The sequence below is a fragment of the Euprymna scolopes genome, chromosome 21 (genome assembly GCF_053919585.1).
Source record: "Euprymna scolopes isolate OS-2025 chromosome 21, ASM5391958v1, whole genome shotgun sequence".
Classification (NCBI taxonomy): Eukaryota; Metazoa; Mollusca; class Cephalopoda; order Sepiida; family Sepiolidae; genus Euprymna; species Euprymna scolopes.
In genome coordinates this window covers 40,764,041-40,788,777 of record NC_136502.1, presented here as the reverse complement: position 1 = coordinate 40,788,777, position 24,737 = coordinate 40,764,041, and the positions used below count along the sequence as shown (strand labels likewise).

The 24,737-nt window shown below is 33.9% G+C and overlaps 1 protein-coding gene across 1 annotated transcript; it reads left to right on the top strand.

The window, feature by feature from the left end:
* The first annotated feature begins 580 nt into the window (after window positions 1-580).
* On the top strand, window positions 581-19,776 carry LOC145242154 (uncharacterized). Its single transcript, XM_080105131.1, has 2 exons — window positions 581-725; window positions 15,652-19,776. The coding sequence occupies exon 2, from the start codon at window positions 16,102-16,104 to the stop codon at window positions 18,085-18,087; it is 1,986 nt and encodes a 661-aa protein (XP_079961257.1). The 5' UTR covers window positions 581-725; window positions 15,652-16,101; the 3' UTR covers window positions 18,088-19,776.
* Window positions 19,777-24,737: the final 4,961 nt, after the last annotated feature.

Here is a 24,737-nt window from a genome sequence, read left to right as displayed (position 1 = left end):
AACATAATATTTCATTTATGACATTATTTTTACTAATTTTGTAGTAGTAAGATTAAGGAAGGAATTTAAAAAAAAAAATACTATTTGTGTTCATTTATACAATTCAAAAAGAAAAAAAAATAAATATGCGAAATTCAAAAATAGAAATTCCAAAAATAATGTTAAATAATTTTTACATCTTCCTTGTCCTGGAAGATGCTTATTAAAAATAGGGTTTTTATTTCTGGCTTTATGCATAATAAGAAAGGAAGAGGAAAAAAAAAATAGGTTATTGTATTGACATTGTGTAAGGCAAAAAAAAAAAAAAAAAAAAAGGAAGACTTTTGAGAAAGAAGGCAATAAAAGTGTTTGCCAGGCGTGACTAGTCGATTTCCCCAACATGGAAGTCAGCTTTCTTCTTCTTCTCTTGGCAAAAGAAGAGAAGTGACCAAATCTATTTTTTCCAAAATCTTATCTCGGATTTTTATAAATTTCCGATGACAAAATAGTACCCCAGGGGATGTTAGAATTTTTTAAAAAAGGCCGATAGGTTTATTTTTGGGAGAGATAAGGCAAAAAAAAAAAAAAAAGGAAACCCACCTTTTTTTTTCTTTTCCCCTTTTCTTTAAGTTCTTTTCTCTTCTTGACAAATTCTTTTAAAATCATTTTTTTTTTTCATCAATCTTTAAAAGAATATTATTTATTTCAAGTCATGATTTGTTCGTGTTTGGATCTGAAAAATAACCGTAAGTTAATTTTTATATCTAAAAATGTTTGTTTGGTGTCTTGTAAGAAATAAAAAAAGAAAGAAAGGAATTCCACTTCGTCCTTTCTTTCATTTCTTCTTTTTCTTCACGAAATTCATTTCTTCCTTTTTAAAAAAACATTTTCTGTTTATATTTTCGACATTTTTAACACAGTTTTCTTCTTTTTCTTGTCTATTTTAAGCGAAAAAGAGAGAAAGTCTCACATTTTAAAAGTTGATTACTGTTTACAAATCCATATTTTATTTCATAGTTATGTATTAAAAACGAAAACATCCGAAATCCTCTGTTTTTCTTTGCTGGTAATTTTTTCGCTGAAATCAAAAGTGCTAAACTAAACGAATTGATTTTCTAACCAAATTTATAAACATTTATTTATTTATTTATTTAATGAAAATTATTATTATTGTCTATATTTAAAGAACGTGTGCTTTTGTATTTCAGATTAAATTGTAATATAATTTATTAAAAATATATTTAAAAAAAAATCAGTGTAATTTTCTGTTTTTCGCTTGTCTTGTAAACAAATATTTAAATATATTTTAAAACTCGTTTTCTTTATCAAAAAAAAAAGAAAAAATATTCGTAATTATATTTTCCTAAAATAAGATATATACAATTTCATTTTTTTTCAATATACGATAAATAATGGTAAACCCTTATTTCTATTAATTCAGTAAAATTATATAATTATTTAAAAAAAAAAAAAAAAGCCAAACACCATGTGTATTTTTTATTAAAAATTATGAAATATGATTAAATTTTATTATTTTAAAAATAATTAAATGATTAAAAATAAACTGTTAATTATTCGATCATTATCAAACCAATAATATAAAAAAAAATAATGAAAATAACCAGAAAACTTAACTTACTGTAATAATTGATTTAGGATCGATACTTTTTGAAAGTTTATTATTATTATTATTATTATTATTATTATATTATTATTATTATTATTATTATTTATTTAATTAATTATTACTTTTTGTATTCATGAAAGATCAATATCACATTATTAGTAACTGTTCAAGTCAGACTCAATCAAATATTGTTATTATTTTATTTTTAATAATAATAAAGAAAAAAAATTAATTTATTTGACTGAATTGGAATCGATATTTATTTGTTTTTTATTAATTAATCTATTCCTTTTTTTTAAATTTGATTATGGAAGATCAATATCGTATTATTATTATTATTATTATTATTATTATTATTATTATTATTATTGTTATTATTATTGTTGTTGTTTTCACGAAAAGACTGTCAAATATATTTTACTAGTTATTTTTTTCATAAATGATTATTTCTGTAAATAAAATTCTATAACACGAAACGGAGGATATATTTTATTGTCTTTTTTTTTAATATTATAAGTTTATTTTGACAGGATTTATTTGTATTATATATTTTTTGTATTAAAAAAGACAAATAATTTTTTTTAAATAACCATTTAATATTTATTTATTAAATAACAATTTTATCGTCATAAAATTTAAAGGCTTTAGATTAAAAAATATATATATATATTTATGTTCTTCATGAGTGTTTGTTTATTTAATTTTGTAAGCATTTATTTCTGACATTTTTCTATATTTATTTCTAAATAACAAAGAAAAGGAACGTCTTTAAATCCAGTAATAAATAAAATGGGTACTCACGCACTTATTGAACCGTGCTGAAATAACAACGTTATTATTTAGAAAGCCATTCTTAACACGGAGAGAGAAGGGTGTTTTGTAACTATTCTGTACCTTCACCTAACAATTTAATAGTAATAAAAATAATGCCGTAAAACTTTAATTTAACTTGAAAATACTATTTTAAAGATAGCGCGGTTCAATAAGTGCATAAGCACCAATAAATCTTATTGTCGATTAACATCCTCAGCTAAATAACCATCCTCGCCAAGGAATGAAGTTCTATTTTTTTAGGCGATTACATGTGAATATCCTGAAAAACTTGGTATTTTTTTACGACCTGTCCCAGCGTAGTATAAACACCCTCCAACCACCCCATGTTAAGAACGGCTTTCGGAATATCCCCCAACCTCCCCATGTTAAGAACGGCTTTCGAGGTTGGGGGTTGTTTATTCCGAAAGCCGTTCTTAACATGGGGAGGTTGGGGTGTTTATAATACGCTCGGTCGCTGGGGCACGTCGTAAAAATTTACCAAAAAAAAAAAAAATCAAAATGAGGAATATGTTACCCGTATAAATGTAAAATGATCTCTTTCCGTACCATTCTAGCGTTTTAGGATACTCGGTTAACATTTTTTTTTTTTTTTTTTTTTTTTTTTTTTTTTAGCTGATAAATTCTTTATTTGGTGAGGAGGAGGTCTGCTTTGTTAAAGCGATTCCATGTAGTTTTACAATCGAAATTAGAATTAGTTGAAAAAAAAAGTTAACTACTGTAAAATAAATGCTAGAATTATACAAAAATAGAATGTTTATTTTATACTAAATTTGTATACGGAACTGATCCCCCACTCTAAATTCTAAAATATATATATATTTTTTTATTTCCGTTAAGTTTTTCACGCTGTTTACGCATAATCGCTAAACAACAAAAAAAGTAGAATCTACTTTTTTGGGGTGGGTAAAGGTGGTAATTGTGTTGGAGGAAAATAAATGAAATAATTGTTTTTTGTTATCTAATCGATAATCTACAAATTTCCATTAGGGTCAAAGTCTAGTATCATTTTCAATTATGATGCTCTCCTAGAGTGAATGTGGTATTGTGGTGTCTGCAATCATTCTAGCCAGAAGTAAGATAATCAATTTTGTTACATTAGACCAAAGATGTTTTACCACACTTTTAATGCCTTGTGCCTAATTTGTTACATTGTATATTTTTTGCAAATAAATAATTCTGGATGTAGTATCTGTTTTGATATTAAGTATAATGTGACACAAGGCCTGATATTGGGATGAGAAAAAAACAGCATTCCAGTGGAAGAGCCAGATTAGCCCTGAAAAGCAGTCCAACAGCCCCATTGGCATTCCTTGGTAGAGGCGCCCCAGGCAGTTAACAATTAATGAACTCTTTCCCAAAGAGAGAAGGCAAAACCTGTGAGAGTGGACCTCCTAAAAGTATCCAAGACATATAACACAGTCTGACAGATAAAAGTAACCAAAATTAGCCAGTCTCTGTTGAACTGATTGTCAAGTATGTAATCACGACAGGTACGACTTTTGCTGTCAAAATTGTTTTCTCCGATTTATTTCTTCATCTTTTTGATCCTCAATCAGTGAAGCAGAAATCCTTCCAAACTGGGTCAATTTTTTAATTTTGTCTGATAAACGTTACTATTGGCGACTTGAATTAATTTTAAGGAAATACATTTCGGAAATTAATCAAAAGCAATTTATTTTGATTTGTCTACTCATTCGTGAACTATTTGTGTTACATTTAACGGAACATTTAAAAGGAAATATAAGCTTGTTAATTTACCATGATTATTAGTTGGGAATAAAGTAATCTAGCATGTTATTTGAAAGAGTGAGGCACCAGACTGGATCGGAAGAGACTAAACTAAATCAAATTAAAATGAGGTTCTTTGATCAGGATTCACACAGATTTGAAAAGTTCTTGAACTTTCACTTTTGCATTGAAAAGACCTTATTTCTATTATTACCTTGAAAAATCCTTGAAAATATGGACAATGTCTTGAAAGGCCTTGAAAATTCTATTCTTTATGTCCAATAAAAATTTGTGTTGAAATATTCAAAATAAAATCGAAATGAATACAATTAAATTATTTTTTAAGTATTAATAAAAATGCCACAAAAATATTTTTAAACATTGAAAATAAAGTTGAAATACATTATTTTGGTATTGCATAGTAGTATTGTGGATACAAGAGTTATGCCCCTTTATCACAAAACTACCTGAGGTAGTTTTGTGATAAAGGGATGTAACTCCATTTCCTTCTGTGGATGGAACTCTTCATTGGCGAATTCCTCTTTTTTTACCACTTTTTCGAATCGCTGTATATTGTAAAACAACCCCTAAATTTTGTTTTGGAAACTTAAATTTTCTCTGGAGAAGGTCTTGAAAAACTTTGAAAAGTCTTGAAAAGTCTTTGGAAATAAACATTGAAAATCTGTACGAACCCTGTTTGATATGACATTTATTTTTGCGCCTTTCAATCCAGTCTAGTGCTTTTTCAAATAACAAAATGTCTAACCTATATAACTTTAAAAGGCAAAATGTTTGTGTGTGTGTGTGTGTTTGTATGACTGCCAAAAACTTCTGACAGACGCATTTGGAACCTGACAAAACTGGTATCGTTTTCGGCCTTCAGATGACATATCGAAAATTGGCCAAAAACATTCATTCCTTCACCCTCAACTGGGCAGTTTTATACAAGGAGGGGTCAGTTTTTGCGTCGCCATTTTTGCAAGTCATCATCTCTTTTCGGTTAACTAGCTTTAATTTCAATCGGTCAATGGTGATGGAGACATCGACTAAGACGTCAGGTCTTTTTTTTTTTCTCTCTCTCTCTTTCGCGTTACGGGTTTGAGCCTGCCTGCCTACTACTACCTTTTCTTTTTTTCTTTTTTTTTTTAGCACCTCTCTCCACCCGGTTCTTGTTGCAACGCCGTAGTGTTTTTTTTTAATTATTTTTTTTATGTGATTTTTTTCCGTTTGCTTCTTCTTTCTCTTTTTCATCCCCCTCCCCCAGCTCAATATTCTTGCTACACCACCTCTACACACCCGGGCAATGCCGTGTACCCTCGCTAGTTCACAATAAATCATGCTACTGTTGCAGAAGGTATCTCACTCTCGACATAATCCTCTACCATTGTAAAGGTCAAATACATCTTAAAATAGAGTACTGTTGCTGTAACAAGGAGGAGCTGCTCGGAGCACTCTTTCCTCCCTTGACAGAGTACAGAACCAGCATCGAAATCTAGTGAGTGATGCCGTTTTCTCCTTCTTGCAACCTCTTTCTCACATAAGAAACGTTGTGAGTCTGTCTTTGTTCTATTGTTATTTTCGTGGCAAGTGCTCAATTTAGCTTCAATCCATGGTCCCCTTCACTCCTGTAAAACATTCACAACAAACACTCATTTAGTTACAACTACTGTCAACAATTTCCACTCTCTCTGTGTGCCTAAATCTGAACGATAATTTCATGAACAAAGTTTCTTTCCTTGAACTGTTCACTTATAGAACTCTGCACTGCAGGTCTGCTTTCCAGATGACTACAACATGGTTGTTTTCAAGTCCAATGTAAAAAAAGCGTTCATGTTGAGTCATCCTCTTAAATAATCAAATTTTATCCAATTTCCACCACTACCAACAATAATGCTGTTATCTCACTGACTACCTTACGCTCATTAACCCTTATCCTCAAGTGGCTTCCAGACCTTGATAAGTGGCGACTCTTGTAAAAGCAAACAAATAATTTTAAATGCTTATAAATTCTATTTAATATATTTTTTTTTCTAATGCAAATATGTTGCAAACGCAAACTGACTATAAAAATAGACTAAAAGCAATGATGCTACACTCAATGTTTTATCAATGTTATTGAGTCAACATGATACAGTGGGGGAAGAGGTGGCTGGTTACTTTTAATGCATCTAAAACCAAGCTCCTATCTTTACACCATCAACGCTCTGAGCCCCATCGGGCATCAATTGAAATGGATGGTTCTCGTCTTGGGGATGCTTCATATTTTGACAAGCTTCTGGGTTTCACCTTTACTCCTGATCTGAAACGGAACACATACATCAAGTCTGTTGCCAAGGTCGCTGGGAAAATGGTGGGATCCTTCTACCACTCCAGAACATACTGCTACATACATACTGCATACTACTGATGCAATTCTCTATCTATATAAAAGCCAAGTACGTCCAACTCGTCTAGCTGAAACCACTGTCAATAATTTTCACCACTCTTTATCTGTGCCTAAATCAAAATGTAGATTCCATGAACAAGGCTTCTTTCTTAGAAGTGCACACCTGTGGAATTCTCTTCCGCTTTCCTGTTTCTCACCTGGCTACAACTTGGATGTCTTCAAGTCCAACATAAACACATCCTGATGAACCGCCCTCTTAAGTAAGACACTTTATCAAATCTCCAATAATGATTACTACGACACTATCCCATTGATTACTGTACACGCAATAACCCTTATCCCCAAGTGGCTTCCAGACCTTGATAAGTGGTGACCACCATGTAAAAAAAAGAAAGAAAACAATTCAAGTCTGTATTGGATTATTCAGGCTGTTGTTCTCATTTTGAGTGTTATTTTTGCAATCCAGCCGATGTAACCTCCAACCTTCTTTAGTTGTATCTTGTTGAACTCATGAATCAGCACGAATTTTGAACAGAACTCTTTATTTGATCCACAGGTGTAGCATGCTTATGTTCTGTTAGCCATGATTGGGTAGAAGTGTTAAGTAATTCACAATTGTATTCTGAGTATTGCCTGCACTGCGGATTGAACCCTCATCCTCCAGAAGAGTTTCTCTTAGAACTGAATTTTACTTAGTAATTTATCCGTTGTGACAGAAAGATTCCTGGAGTTCGATTAAATACATCTGAAGAAGATGGAGGTTACTTGGCTGAAGCGCTGTGAAAAATAACACTCAAGATGCAAACAGTAGTCCGAATAATACAAATTATTAATTCTCATCTAAAAACTTCAGAAATATTAGGGTTTCTTGTTTGCATTTTTAGTTTATATATTAAACCCCAACAAAAAAAAAAAAAGACGGCATGCTTACAGATCATAGAGCGAGTTTGAATGTAATTAGTTATAGATATCGATTGTATATTAATAAATGCATGTTTGCTGTCTGTGTGTCCAAGGCTAAAACTCCAGAACGATTAGGAACCAAATCACAGGAAAACTGAAATTAAACTAAAACTATTTCTAGCTGATCAAAATTAATATCAATTCCCATATGTTTAAGAATTTGAGCAGATATTTGGGGCCCTGTCGGTGGGGCATTAGAATACGCCGACTGCCCCCCTGCAGAGGGTAAAAGTCCCTCAATGGGGGTCCTGGATATGACCTTAAACTATATCCAGTGGTGAGGTCCCAGCTTGTGGGTTTTGGGAAGTGTGGAACCACCCTTTAATTACCATTGCTCCCAGGTCCACTCTGACCCGGAGTGGTAGTACCTGTTAGGGTCCCAACTATGGGTTAAATAGAAACGGACGTGAAAACAACAAATATATTTATTAAAAAAATTTTTCTTCAAAATCTTTGGATTCGGCATTAAATAACCCGAAAAGGGTTGATATGCCGTAAAACAACCAATCAATTCTTTTATTTGGCATTGTACACATGGTCACGAAGAATGGGGAACAAGAGAATTTTCATTATTCTGATCTCACTGTTCATGTTCGTCTGTTTGGCATTGCTCCGTGTCATTAACTAAATTCTTGTTTAAAAAATCTCTTCTTCATTCTTTGATGGAGTAATTCCCTATGTGCGTGCTGCCTGTTTGCCATGTTTGATTGATTCTGACGCAGAAACAGTTCTGTCCTCAAACAATTCTCAATAACGTTTAGAATGATCCCAACTAGAAGAGACATGGTCAACCAACAAAGTGTAACCACAACCCCTCTATGTTGAGAGTTCAAAAAAAATCAGACAGACAGTTTTGGGCATGCTTTGGCTATTATGACCTTATTCTCTGTTAATTTGACATGTAGTCCTGTACAATTTTAGAAGATCCGTCTTCCCAAGTTCTACCTTCTCACCCTTTTGAGAAGGGGTTAGTTTATTGCTAATCACCTGAGGTGCCCCAACTGGGGAATGTTGATGAGACTGCCTCAGGCAATTTCTGTCTAGCCAAAGCGCTCTTCCTCTAGGGTGGTGGCTTTTCAAATCCCACTTTTCTGACCTTGTGTCTAATCTTCCTATTGTGAAAGGAAATATAAATAACCTCCCTCTCAGCACAACTAACAGAGCAAAGGTATACAGCATCAAGTGCTTAAAGAATTATCAAAGACTAGCCTAGGTGTTCGGCATTGCCAGGGTGTTTGGAGGTGTGTGCTGAGCAAAAAAAAAAAAAATGGTAGTAGGTAGGCAGGCTCGAACCCATACCATGAAGGAGGAAAAGAATGTGGGAAAAAAAATGTGACGTGATTGCTGTTGCGTCCATCGCCAAACCAGAAGCGACGTAGGTTTAAATGAAGGCTAGACCATCGAAAAAAGGGGATGAATTTCGAAAATATCGGTGGAAAAAGCAACGCTCCCTGTAGAAAAGTGCTCAGTGGAGGATGAAGGAATTAATGTTTTTAGCCAATTTTTCAATATTTGTTGTCCGAAAGATCGAGCTTTAAAAGGATACCGATCTTGTGAAAATCCGTCGCTTTTGTCAGAAGTTTTCTGCATACATACATACATACATATATGTATACATTCATACATTTAAAAAGACAGGTGAGATTTATATTATAGATTAAAGAGTAGACGGTTTTCATTTTCATTTGGACTGTGGGTAGTCAATAGCTGGAATGAATTGCCCATGACAAAGATGTCAATGATTTTAAGGGACAAACAATGGTCACATAGAAAATATTCCGTCCAACCCATAATAAGGACACTAAACATGAAGCAGGTATTACAGACTTAATCTTTTAGCTAAGGCGGATATGCTTAGTTATATAACAAACCCAATTTCACAACTGTGTTTCTATTAAAATAATTTATATTGCCAATAGTAACGTTCAATTTTTGTTTTGCCCCAAAAGTGTCCCTTTTTGGGGAGCTAGATGTTCTCCCACATTAAAAATCGACCTTGTGTCTTGGTCATCGTGAGGAAACAAATAAATAGAGGCATTATGTGGTTCAATTTCTGATAATCAGATTAGAATATTTCAACTCTGTAGCATTTTAATTTACTAGCAGGAAGACCCGATGTTGCCTGGGATTGAATAAGGAACCCTATGTCCTCCTGTACTCCATCCCCAGGTTACCACACCATATTACTTTTTTCCCCCTTTTCATGGGAATCTGTAGACCTCATAATACTACAACATTATTGTTGGTGATATAAATTATTATAAAAGAAATACAGTTGGGACATTTGTCAAAAACAATTTAATTTGCTTTGCTTCTTCATTTGTGGCATATAAAAAAAAAAAATTAATATGTAATAATTTATTTTTAAGTTTTGGAATTATTGATTATGAGTAAAGTAATGAGGAGTCCAGTATCTTACTTTCTGTCAATAAACAAGATGTTTGATCCGATATTACGGGGTAGAATGATAAAATTGTCATCCTAAAGAAAACAACACTACAGCTTTATTTTAAAACTTTTACTGAAAAAATCAATTCAGGTGACTTGATTTATGTAGTAGAGCTGACATCTATTCAATGTAGCCACCTTCAGCCTCAATCACCGCCTCAGTACGAGTTCGGAACTGGGCGCATGCCTTTTCCACAAGCGCCGGCAGGAGCTCGGTGAATACTTGGCGGAAGGCAGTGATCAGACTGTTGTAGGAGATCATGTTGGTGATGTTCTCAACTTATGACCAAACAAAGTAGTCTAGCGGGTTCAGGGCAGGAGAGGAGAAGGGCCAGTGAGAGAAGGATTTAAAGTCATAGCACTCCTTTTGAAGTCAAGCTTGGGTCTCTTTGGACTTGTGGGCTGGTGCCAAGTCCTGCTGCCACACCCAGGGTCTGTCAACAGCCACTCAATTGCACCAGGTGGTCACCACACTCTTCAGCACACCCAGGTACACTTTGGTGTTGACTTTCAAGCCAACTTCAAATAGGTGAGGTGGCATGATGTGGCCCTCACTTGAAACCACACCAAAGACCATAACCATGGCTGGAAACTTTGATTTCATTACCCTGGGCACATCCCTGTTATTCGTAGCAATCCAGCCATGTATTTTGAGGCTGCTGGCAATGGTCCTGTTGTTATAACTTAGATCAGTAGCAAGCATAAGTTGTACAGCTATAAAATAGCAATATTTTTTGCAATATTCTGGTTATAAAATCACAATTTAAAAAAAAAAAATGTAGTCGTCCAATTGCACCTAGAACATGGCATTTGGACATGGGTAAAGTATGTATGTATGTATGTAACAGAGCTGATGACACTGGTAGTAGCAATAAATGATAGCTAACATATGCAAATGACCAAGCCGGCTGCACGATGTTACATCACAACAGAGACAAAAGGACTTGTTTGAAATGTAGCGATCAAGATGTGTTCAGAGAAGCACGTGTTCAAAACGTGTTTGAAGAAGCAGCGGTATTCAAGATGTGTTCAGAGAAAGAGAAGTGTTTGACGTGAGTGGGGGTGATGTCACAGAATAGACGAAAAATTTACATGGTCAGAGAAGGAGAAATGAATAGTTTAAAGGATGTGGTGTTAGAAATGCCACATATAAAGGTTTTTGTTAAAAAAGAAAATAAGTTTTTTCCTTTTGTTCCCTTGTAATGGAGTCTACAACGTGTTGTGTCCGTTACAAGGTAACAATGTTATATATATATATATATATATATATATGACTACTTCATTTAACCACATAAATTAATATATGAAAGTATAAATTTATGCATAAATTTACTTCAACAGTGCTCAATACATAGGTAGAGCTAGGTAGTAAGTTATAAAATATATATGGTGATTAAGCTACATAGAATATTCCGCGTTTCATCCACGCTTAAGCCTGATGAATGCTAGCGTGGATGAAACGTGTAGCTTAATCGCCATATATATTTTATAACTTACTATATATATATATATGTATTATAACTTTATATATATATATATATATACTAGCAAAAGTACCCGTCGTTGACTGGGTTCAAAAACAGCCTACAGAAAATGGACTCTGATTTATGAAAGTATGATAGGTTATGAAAAGGGAGGGTTGTAAAGATTAAGCTTCGAATTTAGGGGTATCAAAACCAAAGCAAAATATGATGAAAGTAAAAATAAAATAGATAAACCCCATAATTTATTATACCATACCTGTTCACACTGAAACACTTATCACAATATTCTGTGGATCTATAATAAAAAAAACGTTGTTAAACTTTGTGACATATTTCCGTTCTATGGAGGTCAGGTGTGAACGAACACCCCCATAATTTTATCATACCATATTTCTTCAAACTGAAATATAATTATCAAAGTATACTTACGCAGATAGATATGAAAAGTCTTTATTAAAGTTTGTGCCTATTTCCATTCTATGGAGGCCTGTCGGGAACGCAGAGCCCACAATTTTATTATACCATCCCTATTTAAGATAAAACATACTTATCAAAGTATTCTTATGTACATCTATATCAAAAAAACTTGTAAACATATTTTTTTTAATTTTTAAATTTTTTATTTCTATACTTTGTGGACCAGGCGCGAACGCAGACCCCACAATTTTAATGAACCACTGTTCTGCCAGATCAAACATACCCATTCCTGTGTCTCGATACATCTTCTATCATTATATGTAATCAGTTTTTTAAAATAGTCAACCATATAGGAGCCTATTCGTGACCAGACACACACACAGACATTCAGCTTTATAGGGGTAAATGTCAGACATCTGGTTGGATGTCCCATCCCCTAGAAGAAAAAGTTTAAGAAAAATTTAAAAAAAGAGAGACAAACTTTATATTATAGATATATAAAGTCGGTCAATTTAGCTCTTATGCATAGATCATCGTATAATGGTTAGATCACTGTCTGACTGACATAAAGAACATTTAAAATTAAAATGTTTAAATTCAACGTTATTTCGTGCGGTTAATGGTAGCCGAATGGATATGGTCTTTGCTAATCGAGCCAGAGATGACTTCTGTTTCCGAGTTTGAGTCTGTTGACTGGTGTTAATTGTGACACCCTGCACTGAAGATTCCTGAAACAATGAAACACTAGTGTCTGTAGGTATTTAATTATTATAGTAAAAATATAATTATATATATATACATATATTATGAATGCTCAATATATATCTGATAACAATTAATCACTGACATTATAATAAATCCTATTTTAAAACCAAAAGACAAAGTAGTAAACTGGCATGAAAAAAAATATGTTAAGTGATTTAAAAATTTTAAATCATTCAGTTTATTGGTCACTATTTCTTTTTGTTATACAAATGAATATGATTATTAGGCTGTGACAACAGAATATTCTTTTCATTGTTTTGACTCTCAAGTATATATCCGACACAATAAGACACAGTCAATCAACCGAGAACCACATCAGTCCATATAAAAACATATAAAATATTAACGGATATATACTCAAGAGTCAAAACAATGAATAGAATATGCTGTTGTCACAACCCTAATGATTATATTGGTCATGGACCATGTAAAACACCTTTTATTTTACATTTGCAAATACAGATAACTATTGTACCAAGCTCTAATCTAGAATTTAAGGGCAGCGTTGATTAAAATAAAAATGGGGCATTAAATTGACCTGTGTGTATATGAGATGCAACAAAATTAGGCTGTGCTCCATTTTTCTTGACACAAAAACCGAAAACATGTTTCTTCAATGCCTTTGATTCATTTAATTTAATTTCAGTATTCCTCTTTTCTCAGCATCTTTACGAGTTCAACACGCATCTAGAACATGCCACTACAAACGCTGACATTCATTTAAATACAGTTTGCAATGAAGCTTTGTTTTCTGCAAGTTGTTCAACCTTTCAACGATACATTTCTATTTTATAAGCGAGTGGTCAATAAAAACTTTGTGTTTTATTATTAAACTCTAACATGGAGTGCAGGAGAAGAATGTTTAATTAATAATAGGATAATTTGCACGACTCAGAGCAGGACTTTTATAAAACAAGAGATCGTCCAAAAAAAAAAACAAAAAAAACACTTCAAATAAACAATAACAAAATGACTGTGGGTTCAAAATAATTTTACATACGTACATTTTATGTAGATGTTGATCAGGGAAGGATTACAGCACTTTAAGCATTTCTTGTTTTAATCAATAATTTCTTGTCAGCTGTTTCTTTTTAATCTCACAAATTTTATGACAGAAAATATCCAGATCAAATTCTAAATATTTCATCAGATAGGTTCTAGAAATGTTATTGTAGACTGATTTACCATTATATATCCAATTTATTTTTAAAATGCTCTGATTAGAATGTGGTTGGGATGGGGGTGGGGGTCTGTCTTCCATTTCAAATGAGACTGATCTTGTTGCTTATCTTTGTGCTGATATTCTTTTCTTGATGATTCTGGTGCTGTTCTTCCTGATTTTCCTTTGAAAAACTGATCATTTCTCTTGACTCTAAAGATGATTGCTAGAGTTCTTTCTGATCTTCATCAGTCTAAAGCTTCCAGTCCTGATTCCGTTTCTGTTGTCATTCTCAAATGTTGTATTCCTGAACTTTCTTCAAAGTTATTCAATTTTCATTTATCTCTGTCATGTTTTCTTTTTGTTAGGAGACACCGCGCTCTATAACAACCATGAGGGTAAAACGAATAAACACATATCTAAGGCAATGGCAGAAACACTAGAGGAAGACCTCCAGTCTGTAATGGAATGGGGACAAAAAATGGATGATCACATTCAATGCTGCTAAGACTAAACTTCTTTCCTTTAATAACTACAAGAAACCTTCTCAACCACTAATAGCCATGGCTAATGATACATTACCTGAAAGTACTTCATTCAAACTCCCCGGCTTAACGTTCACAGGGAACATGAATTAGAACAGATACATCAAGAGCATTGCTAAGGCTGCTGCAAAGAAGGTGGGCTAGGAAGTTACTTACACCTGAGAGTATCTTGTACCTCTACAAGGTCACCATTCACGTACCAAGATGGCCACTAGCAATAACATAAGAAATGACATTGCTTAATATCTGGAAAACTACTTATTTGCAAAAAATTTAAATGCTATATTCGTTTTCAGCATACGCTAAAACCTATAAAAGTAGTCATTTTAAAGAAAAATGTTAAGGTGGAAACAAGGTAAAAATTTATTGTTTTATTTCTTTGTTTACATATTTGAATTTTCAGTAAAACAATAGAATAGAAATGATGAAAATTACCATCAACTGGTGAATATATAGTTGTTGTTTATCAGGATTCTTGGTCTCCTGGTATTGTGGGAGCTACATTCGAGGATTCATGTAGAGTACAATTTATGGCTGTATCTCAGAAAATAAGGGTATATTTTTTGCCACATAAAGAGGATTTACAAAATTGAAAATTAGACTGGTCCTAAAATGGTCGACTATGGAAATTTCCATCTTTTACAGAAATTCAAAATTTATATGAAAAATGTTCTTCAATTCATTTCTGAGATTAATTCATATTACTCAATTTTTTTCTTTTCTTTGAAGGGAGTAGTAAATACTGGTCATGAATGCTCTTTAGGCATTCAATGGCTAAAGATTTTGGTGGGGAGGCAGGAAAATGCATATTCTCAATAAAGCTATATTTAAATACTAGTATAATACTTAGTTTTGTTCATGAATAGACGCCCAATGTATGATGCCATGCACCAGTTAAAAAAAAAAAAATGAAATTTGTACATCTTAATTTATAGTTCATGGCTTATCCTAAAGAGATACATCAAATTTGACTGCATAATTAGAAAGAGCACACAATTTTACATAAGAGGACCAAGTTTCATGAGAATAGCTTGAACAATAAATAAATGAAGTGCCTTAGTGTTTTATTATATATATTCTTGTTTACAATTAATAAGCAAATCAATTTGTTAAATTTGTTCTAATATATTTTTTGTTCAGTTTTCAAACACACATACAATGAATTTATTCTTAGTTTGCAATAATTTTTTTTCATTTTTTTTCTTTCTCTTTTCTTCATTTTTACACACACACACACACACACACACGCACACGCACACATAAATGAATTTATTTTTAGTTTGCAATAATTTTCTTATTTTTTAAATTTTTTTCAGATGCCTCGCTCAGAAAAAAAACATGGCCACAATAAGGATTTATTCTTCAGCCGAAAAGAAAATCACACCAAATGCGTATAAAAAAATATTTATTTGAATTTAATTTTAAAAACTAGATCATTTCAGTATAAGAAATATAAAAGCTCCTTTTTTTTCTTCTTTTTTTTTTTTTTTTTTTTAAACAAAAAAAAAGAAACAGATTGTGAACCGGATCAATTTTTTTTCTTTTTCATATGCTTGATTTTTGAAGACCTTAATAATTGCTCCCCTCTTGAAATCTTTTGGATTGATTTTCTTTTTTCTTATATTTACACAAAGAAATTGATTTATATTTTTCTATTCAGCAGTTGCATTTATTTATATTCATCATAGATTGCAAAAGGAAAAGACATTTTTTGTGTTACAAGTGAATATTTGTTTTGCAATTTATAGAAACTTATTTCATCCAAAATGTCGATGTATCCAGTCCAACCAGTTTATCCAACCACGATTAATACTCAGTATAATTTTGATGTTGGTACCAAGAGTTTTCCACCAGCTCCGGATCACCAATCTCCGGATCTGCATCAGTCGCCAAATCCACAACTCTCTCCCACGTCACACCATTCGCCAAATTCAAATCAGTCACAAAATCAGCATCATTCGCAGAACCCTCATCCAAATCAAAACCAGCACCACTCCCAGAGTCAGCATCACTCTCAGAGCCAGCATCCCCCACCCCCTCCTCTTCCTCCCCTCCCTTCTTTGCCCCTGAATCAGCATCACTCGCAGAATGACCATCATTCTCAGGGTCCGCATTCTCATGGCCCAAACCACCATCACCATTCCTCCGGCCATCACCACCACCATCACCATCATAACAATTGTGACCACCATCATGGCCATAATCACAGCCATGGTCACGGACACGACCATGGTCACGGACATGATCACGGGCACGGACATGATCACGGGCATGGTCATGGCCACGGGCACAGTCATAGCCACGGTCATGGCCACGGACACGGGCATGATCACAAACATGAATATGGACATGACCACAAACATGATCATGGACATGACCACAAACATGATCACGGACATGACCACAAACATGATCACGGACATGACTACAAGCACGATCATGGACAAGAACACAAGCATGACCACAAACATGATCAAGGACATGAACTTGGCCATGAACATGGGCATGAAGTTGGCCAAGGGCAAGAACTTAGCCATGGGCAGGATTTTGGTCACGTGCAGGACCTTGGCCACGGACACGACCTTGGCCACGGACACGACATTGGCCATGGACACGACATTGGCCATGGACACGACATTGGTCACGGACATGACATTGGTCATGATCACAGCCATGATCACAATCATGGGCACGGACATGATCATAGTCACGACCACAACCATGGACATGACCATAATCATGGTCATGACCACAATCACAGTCATGGTCATGATCACAGCCACAATCATGGACATGACCACAGTCATAATCATGGTCATAATCATCATCACAACCACCATCATGGCCATAATCATGGACATCATCATCACCATCATCAACAGCAGCAACCATATGATCAGAAGCCCAAATGCCATCATCATCACCAGAACTGTTGTTCAAGCCAAAAACCTCTACTTGGTCGGCCACCAAATTCTGCAAACACTGGAAATGCAGGAAATACTGGCAAGCCATACAAATGCGAAGTTTGCCGGAAAAGTTTTAGCCGGAAAGCTAACCTCCAAAATCACGAACACAGTGTATTCTCAGGCGATGGAGAACGGCAACAGCACCACAGCTGCGCTTACTGCCACAAGGTGTTTGCTCAAAAGGCCCATTTGCGCAGTCATGAACGAACACATACTGGTGTCCGCCCTTACACGTGCATGGTGTGTGCAAAAGCATTCGGTCAGAAAGCACACCTCCGTGTCCACGAACGCATCCATTCTGGGGAGCGTCCGTTTAAGTGCCCGACCTGCATGAAGGCTTTCAGCCAGAAGGACCATCTGAGTAATCATATGAGAACGCATTCCGGGGAGCGGCCCTTCCAGTGTTCGCAGTGTCCGAAGGCGTTCAGCCAACGTGCACATCTGAAGAACCATGAGCATACGCATGCAGCGCAGAAGCCATACGTGTGCACGCTTTGCGACAAGGCGTTTGCACAGCGTGTGAATCTGCACAACCACATGCGAACTCACACTGGGGAGAAACCATTTTCCTGCGAGATTTGCGGCAAGACTTTTACACAGAAGGGAAATCTGAAGACTCATCTGCGTACGCATGACAAGAAAAGCTTCAGCTGCGACGTCTGCGGAGACGTCTTCAGCCAGAAATCGTTGCTACAGTGTCATGAGAAAACGCATTTAGTGCAGAGTCTTCCAGATGTCAACGGAATTCCAAGTCGGCCGCAAATTTTTCAGTACAACCTGCCTTGAGCCTTTTTTTTTTTTTTTTTTTTTTTTTTAAATTATTAAAAAAACATTTATGTATTTTCCCCTAAAATAAAGCAAAACAGCATGTGGAGTTGCAGATGCATTATATTTGCATATTTTACTTTCAGAATTAAAGTTGTTACAACCCCCCCCCCCCACCTCCCACCAGGCATTTATTTATGATGAAAATCAGATAATCAACTTGTGTCAATATTTTTCTTTGCCTCTCCTGAACACTAGTTTAGTTTAATAATACTAAGTCAGCAATGACAATACGTGGGTAGGAATAGAATATAGATTTAAAAACGTTTATATATTAAATCGCTTTTCTAGTTGCGGACTGCACAAATGGCTGATGCTTTTCCAGTTCTCTTGAACACTAAGAAGAAAACAGTTTGAAAAAGAACAAACAAGCGAAAAAGGCTTGGCTATAAAACTAAGAGTATATGTATATTGTCACTGCTGAATTAAGTACTATTAGACTGTGATAGTATTTAGGAGAGCTGGAGAAATGTACAAGATTATTAGTTATTAGGACGTTCCGTAGCTAAAAAGAATTTTGATTTTCATAAATCCATCTACTGTAATATTTAAAAAAGAAATAGTTTAATTTGCAAATTTCAAGAAGTATTGGCTAAAAAATATTGAATGCTAACCTAGTTGAATAAATCCTAAACCAGCAGTAAGAATGGTGTATACATACAGAATATAATTTATTATATAAAAGGCAAATGTCTGTGTATGTTTGTATGTCCAGCTAAAATTTAGGCCTACCGTAAGTGAAAGACACCTGATTTTCAATTAATAAATGCCTGCAAAATAAATGAAATATTCCTGGATTTGGGGATTGACATGTTTCGATTGTTCAGATTACTGTTGTCATCTTGAATTTTTATTTTCACAATATTTCAGCTGACATAACCTCCAATGTTCTTCAGATATATCTTGTTGAAATCGGGAATCTGTATGGAATTTCACATGGAATCTTTTATTTAATCTACAGGGTTTGCTTGGCTTCGTTCATGAATCAATTATGTAATGGATAAAAGTACTAAGTAATAATCAGTTCTAAATAGCAGTTTTCTGGGAATTGAAGGTTCAATCCTCTGTATGGGCAATACTAAGAATACATCGCTGACAGAAGGTGAGCAATCTACCTCTATGGATTAAATAAAGTGTTCGGTTTGAAATTCCTTACAGATTGCAACTTTTGGCAGAAATATTTCCCAAGATATGCCTGAAGAAGGTCAGAGGTTGCATTGGCTTAAAGGTGCGAGAATAACATCTAAGGTGAGAATTTGGAATAAAATAAACTGTCAATCTTCATCTCCAAAATTCCGAAATTTTGTAAATGTTTTGCATATGACTACACTCTTTTGTTCACCAAATTGGAATGTCATTACGCTGTGCAGTGTAAATTACTGCCAATGATGATAACAAGTGGAAAATACAAATGTAGATTTATTTAATAAGGTGATGTGGTTTGCTGAGGCATTGTGTGCAACGTGTATACAGAGCGACTATAAGAATATCGTCAGTGCTTAAGACCACACAAGTTTCAAGAGATTTGAAACGCCTCCCGTTTTTGATGAAGAGGTTTTACCTTGAAATATGCAGAACCTGGTTACACACATCAGATCACTATTTAAAAGGAAGATTTACCAAAAAAAAAAACAAAAAAAAAAAAACAATGACTGTCTTCCTTCTTAATACCGGCATATTTCGAGACCCCTGTATACCTAAACTTATTTATTAGTAAAGCTAAACACTGATGGTGTGTATTTGAACTTTATGAAGAGATGATATTGCTCGAGTATATTAAATAACAGGTGTCCCAAGGATGCAGAGCAAAACTTGCATTTCTATTCATGAAAAAAAGAATTTAAAATGAAAAAGAAAAAAAAAGAAAACAATGCTGGCGACCTTTATCAGTCAAGTTTACATTTCTGCAGATTTTTCATTATTATAAAAGCTGACGCTGATAATCATGATTGTAAATTTCGAAAGATTTTTAGACATCCGAAAAATTACACTTCATCATTTAAAACGGACTTGAAACAATGTTTATGAATTGGACGTAATATGATCTCTGAAACAAACAAAAACAAAGTAAATCACTAAATAGCTGTGGTCAACACTACAGAGTTTCTGTAGACTAATTACAAGTAATGCTCGTTGCGTATGCCGCTCATTCTGTCCAAGACTGACACTTACGTGTGGTGCTGCTCTCTGGCTAAAAGCTTGCAGGAAGGACTCTTGGATAAACAAATCTTACCAGCCCTGGATGAATATTTATTGATCTTTAAAAATCTCAGAGGAATATTACTGCCAATGTGAAAAACACGTCACAACTGATTGCATCCAAAAAATAAATTTTATCCTTTTCAAATTTAAGAAGGAATGATGCTCTTAACACACCGCATCCCTCCCGCCCCAGCATACCAAGACATACAGATTTTGGTTGGTTTTAAAAAATATCCCATTAATCAGTTTTATACTTACGAAAGGCTGATCTGGAAAAGAAAGACATGATCTTCACTAAAAGAGGAATGTAATTGTTAGATAATGGCCATTTTTTTGTTTCGGAATTTTTTAAATGACGACTTCACAACGTTTTGACCAATGTAACCCCTGACCTCAGAAAATATCAAGCAAGATGAAAATAGTGGTTCCACTAATACAAATTATCAATTCTGAAACATAATATCAAATCTGTACGGACCCGAAATGATATAACATTGAATGAAGATCAGAGGTTACATCGACCAAAACGTGAAAATAATAACCAAGAGGGGAATAACACTCCGAATAATCAAAATATCAATACGCATCTCAAAAACTCTGAAGCATAATCGCAAATCTCTACAGACCCAAAATGATACAACATGATACAACTGAGGAGGCGAAAATTTTATAAAAATTACAACCAAGATGAGAATAGTAGGCCGAATAATCCAAAATATTCTTTTAAAGTGAATTTCTGTAACTTTTTTTTTTTTTTTCTAAATACTGATTACTCATGGTTCATTAACGAAAAAATAGCAAAAAAAAAAAAAAAATATGGAAGCCAGCGTAGTCAGATTTGCTTTGATATATCATGTATATCTATCGATATAGCATGGATTTCTTCATATTAATTTGACTATTTTTAGTTTTGATGGAGTATCGAAAGTGGCCGTTGGGTTTACTTTCGGCAACCTCGTAATTCTCGCTTCGATCCATGTTATCCTTTAATCTTTACATTTCATGAGTGATGTTTCTGACAAAGGGAGAAGAATTGCCGTTTTCTGATTGGCTCTTGTTTTGAGTGAGTGGTATGTCGAGATTTTCAATCCTCTCATACTATCCCTCATTATTCACCTGTCAATCAATCCTTCTCATTGACACTTGCTTTTGAGAGTTTTTTTTTTATTAACCTTGATAAGTGTTGACTCATTAGTAACAAAATAAAAGAAAAAAAAAATGCATTGCGTAATAACAATACTTGATTTGATTGGATTTGCTTGAGGATAATGTAAGGAGTATACACCAGTTCCTAGGAGGAATCATATACATGGCTGAACCGAAAGTCACGATACCATCCCTTGGAAACTGACACTTATGACCTAGTCTATCCAAGTATTCTATGAATTTTGATACCTTGGACTTACTCCACATCCTTTTTTTTTTTTTTGCCTTGATAACTGATGACTAGGGCTGTGACAACAGAATATTCTTTTCATTGTTTTGACTCTCGAGTATATATCCGACACAATCAACTGAGAACCACATCACTCTATACAAAAGCATATAAGATATCAACGGATACACAGTCGAGAGTCAAAACAATGAAAAGAATATGCTGTTGTCGTAGCTCTAGTAATGATGACTCATTAATTAAAAAAAAGAAACAAAGAAATAAAAATCTACTTACAACATATTAACAAGAAAACCACAACTGTTTTCTGTCAACGAGTATATTACAGGCCATCAAAAAACTCTCAAAATAATATTACATTACAACAGAATAATTCTTATCAAAACATGAATTTTGATATCTTTGACTTGCCCGACATCCTATAGGATAAGAGAAGGTCGTTTTGAGATAGTCGCAAAGATGCTCTGGCTGTAGCAATATTTAATTGCAGGTGTGTCAAAAATAATGTTAAGAATGATATTTTCCATAAGGAAAACTACATAAGAGAATGGAAAATTGCGTTAGGAGTGTGTGTCACAAACCGGGATCACTAGTGTGACGTGGCGAATAAGCTGATCAAATCTTTATCTTTCTTTCTGAACTGTGGGAGAGAGCAGTCGGTTTCATGACAGAGCTCCCGTTTCCATGTGAGGGTATCATGAATATTGTTTACTTGAGAAGAACAATGAGACCCTGATTATTTTGTTGTTTGTGTGCATGTTTTTTTTATTGTCAATTTTCCCAACGCCCATTATCAAGAAACAAAGACAACGAGGAAGAGGCGAGGGAATGAATTTCTGCTGCATGTCGTTTATACAACGAGATTCCATATGAGAAACCGCCATCCAAATAACTTGTTGGGGTTGACGAATCGGTCCTGTATGGTGCTACATGGAGACAAAATTTCTTGCTAATAGTGTTAAGTCGACCCTGATGTCCATTGGTGAATGTTTTACTAAAGGTAAACGAAAACATGCTCTCCCATTCCTTGTCTCGAAAATGAGTACTTCGATGAATTCTCGATGATTTTGTGGAAGACAGATTTCTCATCAAGCTTTCAAAGTGGAGGTAATGGACTTACAAATTTCAAAATAGCTTGGGGCGTAATGAACATTGCCAAAAGGATTTTGCTGTTAACCCTTTATGACCTGGTTGAACTAATTCGTTCAGTCATAAATAAATGAATATAATGGTATAAATAAAATGGGAATTGATTCAAACATGCCTTGTACCGATTAGATGAGTATCTGGTAGATGCCAGATACCTTCAGATTGCAACTGTCCATTGCTTACATTCAGTATGCTGCCATTTAAGAGTAACAATAAATATTTTTTTAATCATCTACATAATAATTCAGGTCATATAGGGTTACTATCCGAAACAAAAAGAACCAAATGAATCTTTAAGTCCACAGATTTACTGTGTTCGCCACTGGTCCCAGGACTGACTGAACATCACTGTCTTGGCTGCTGCATTTGTCTGGGATACTGTATATTTTATGGGATGAGCCAGCTCAACCCATCCTGTGTGAATGTCATCTCGAATCAAAGTTATGAAAAAAAAGGTATTAATTTGTACTGCTATTTCGGAACTTGTATAGTTTAATCAAGACATTAAAAAATGAAAATATCGAAAAAAGGTTATATTGTACGTATCCGTTTTGAACTGAAGATCTCAAAAAAAAAAATTTCACTTAATTTGATCGAGTATTTTTTTTTGTGTTTTTTTTTTTTTTTTACAGCGGAAAAACACGTTTTTATAACAGCACGCTGAAGACAGACATCTTGGATATTTTTCAAAAATTTTGTTTGAATTTTATAGACGCCACAGGGAGATAACTCCATGTAAAGCGCCAGCACTCCCTCCCCATCTATAATACTAGCTTTTCTTCCTAAAAATCGAACCTTTTGCTCAGTATCATAATAAATTGTTTTTTCGCTGTAAAAAAAAAAAAAAAACTACTTCATGAAATTAAGTGAATTTTTTTTTTCGGAGAACTTCATTCCATAACGGATTCGTACAATTTAAACTTTTTTCAATATTTTCATTTTTTAATGTCGTGATTAAACTGTACAAGTACCGCTATTTCTATGCTAATCTGTACTACACTGGCACCAAAAAATTTGGAAAGTGACATCAGTAAACAATACATGGAATTAAATTGAAAACTCAACAAAAAGGGAAAAGGAAACTTTTTGCATAAAATATGATTTTTTTTTTTTTTTTAAATTTTGATTACTGCTGTGTTGTAAATGAAAGTAAGCTTAACATTTTTTTATAATAACCTCTAACACACAAAATATGAATAGAGTGACGGAAACTTAAGGATTCAAAGGTTTTTTTTTTTGTGAGTCGAGCTACAGGAAGTAGAAATAATGCTAACTGGTGACTCCATATTTAAAAATGGTGAGACGTTACATATTGTACTTGTAACAAAATAAATGTAACAAAATAATGTAACAAATTTCATATTTGGTGAAAGATTATTTTCAATATGTTCAAAATCATGTGACTTTGCAATAAATTACTTGTCAGCGTCTACATCGATAATGTGTTTTAAAATAAAATTCAAACGACGGCAAGTAAATGGAAATTTTTTACTAAAACTTTCATCGGCCATTTTTTTTTTTTTTTTTAGTGGAAATTTCTCCAAATATTCAAGATGTTTGAGCTAATTCTAAGCACATTGACTAGGATTTACATCATTTTTTTTTTTTTTTATATCAATCTCTATTGTAAAATGCATCTTGTAAATGCTCCAAGATGTTTTCACTTACAGACTTTCAGGTTTAGACATCTTCCGCCAGCAACCCAAGCATTTCTCAAAAGAAAAGTTCTTCCTCCTCCAAATTTGAATGCTGAAATGGAAAATTCGGTTTTTGTCCAGAATTTCTTCTATATTAAAAAAACGAAAATAAAGAAAAATCTATATTATGTACTTATCCATGACGAAATGAAAATATCATATTCTTTGAG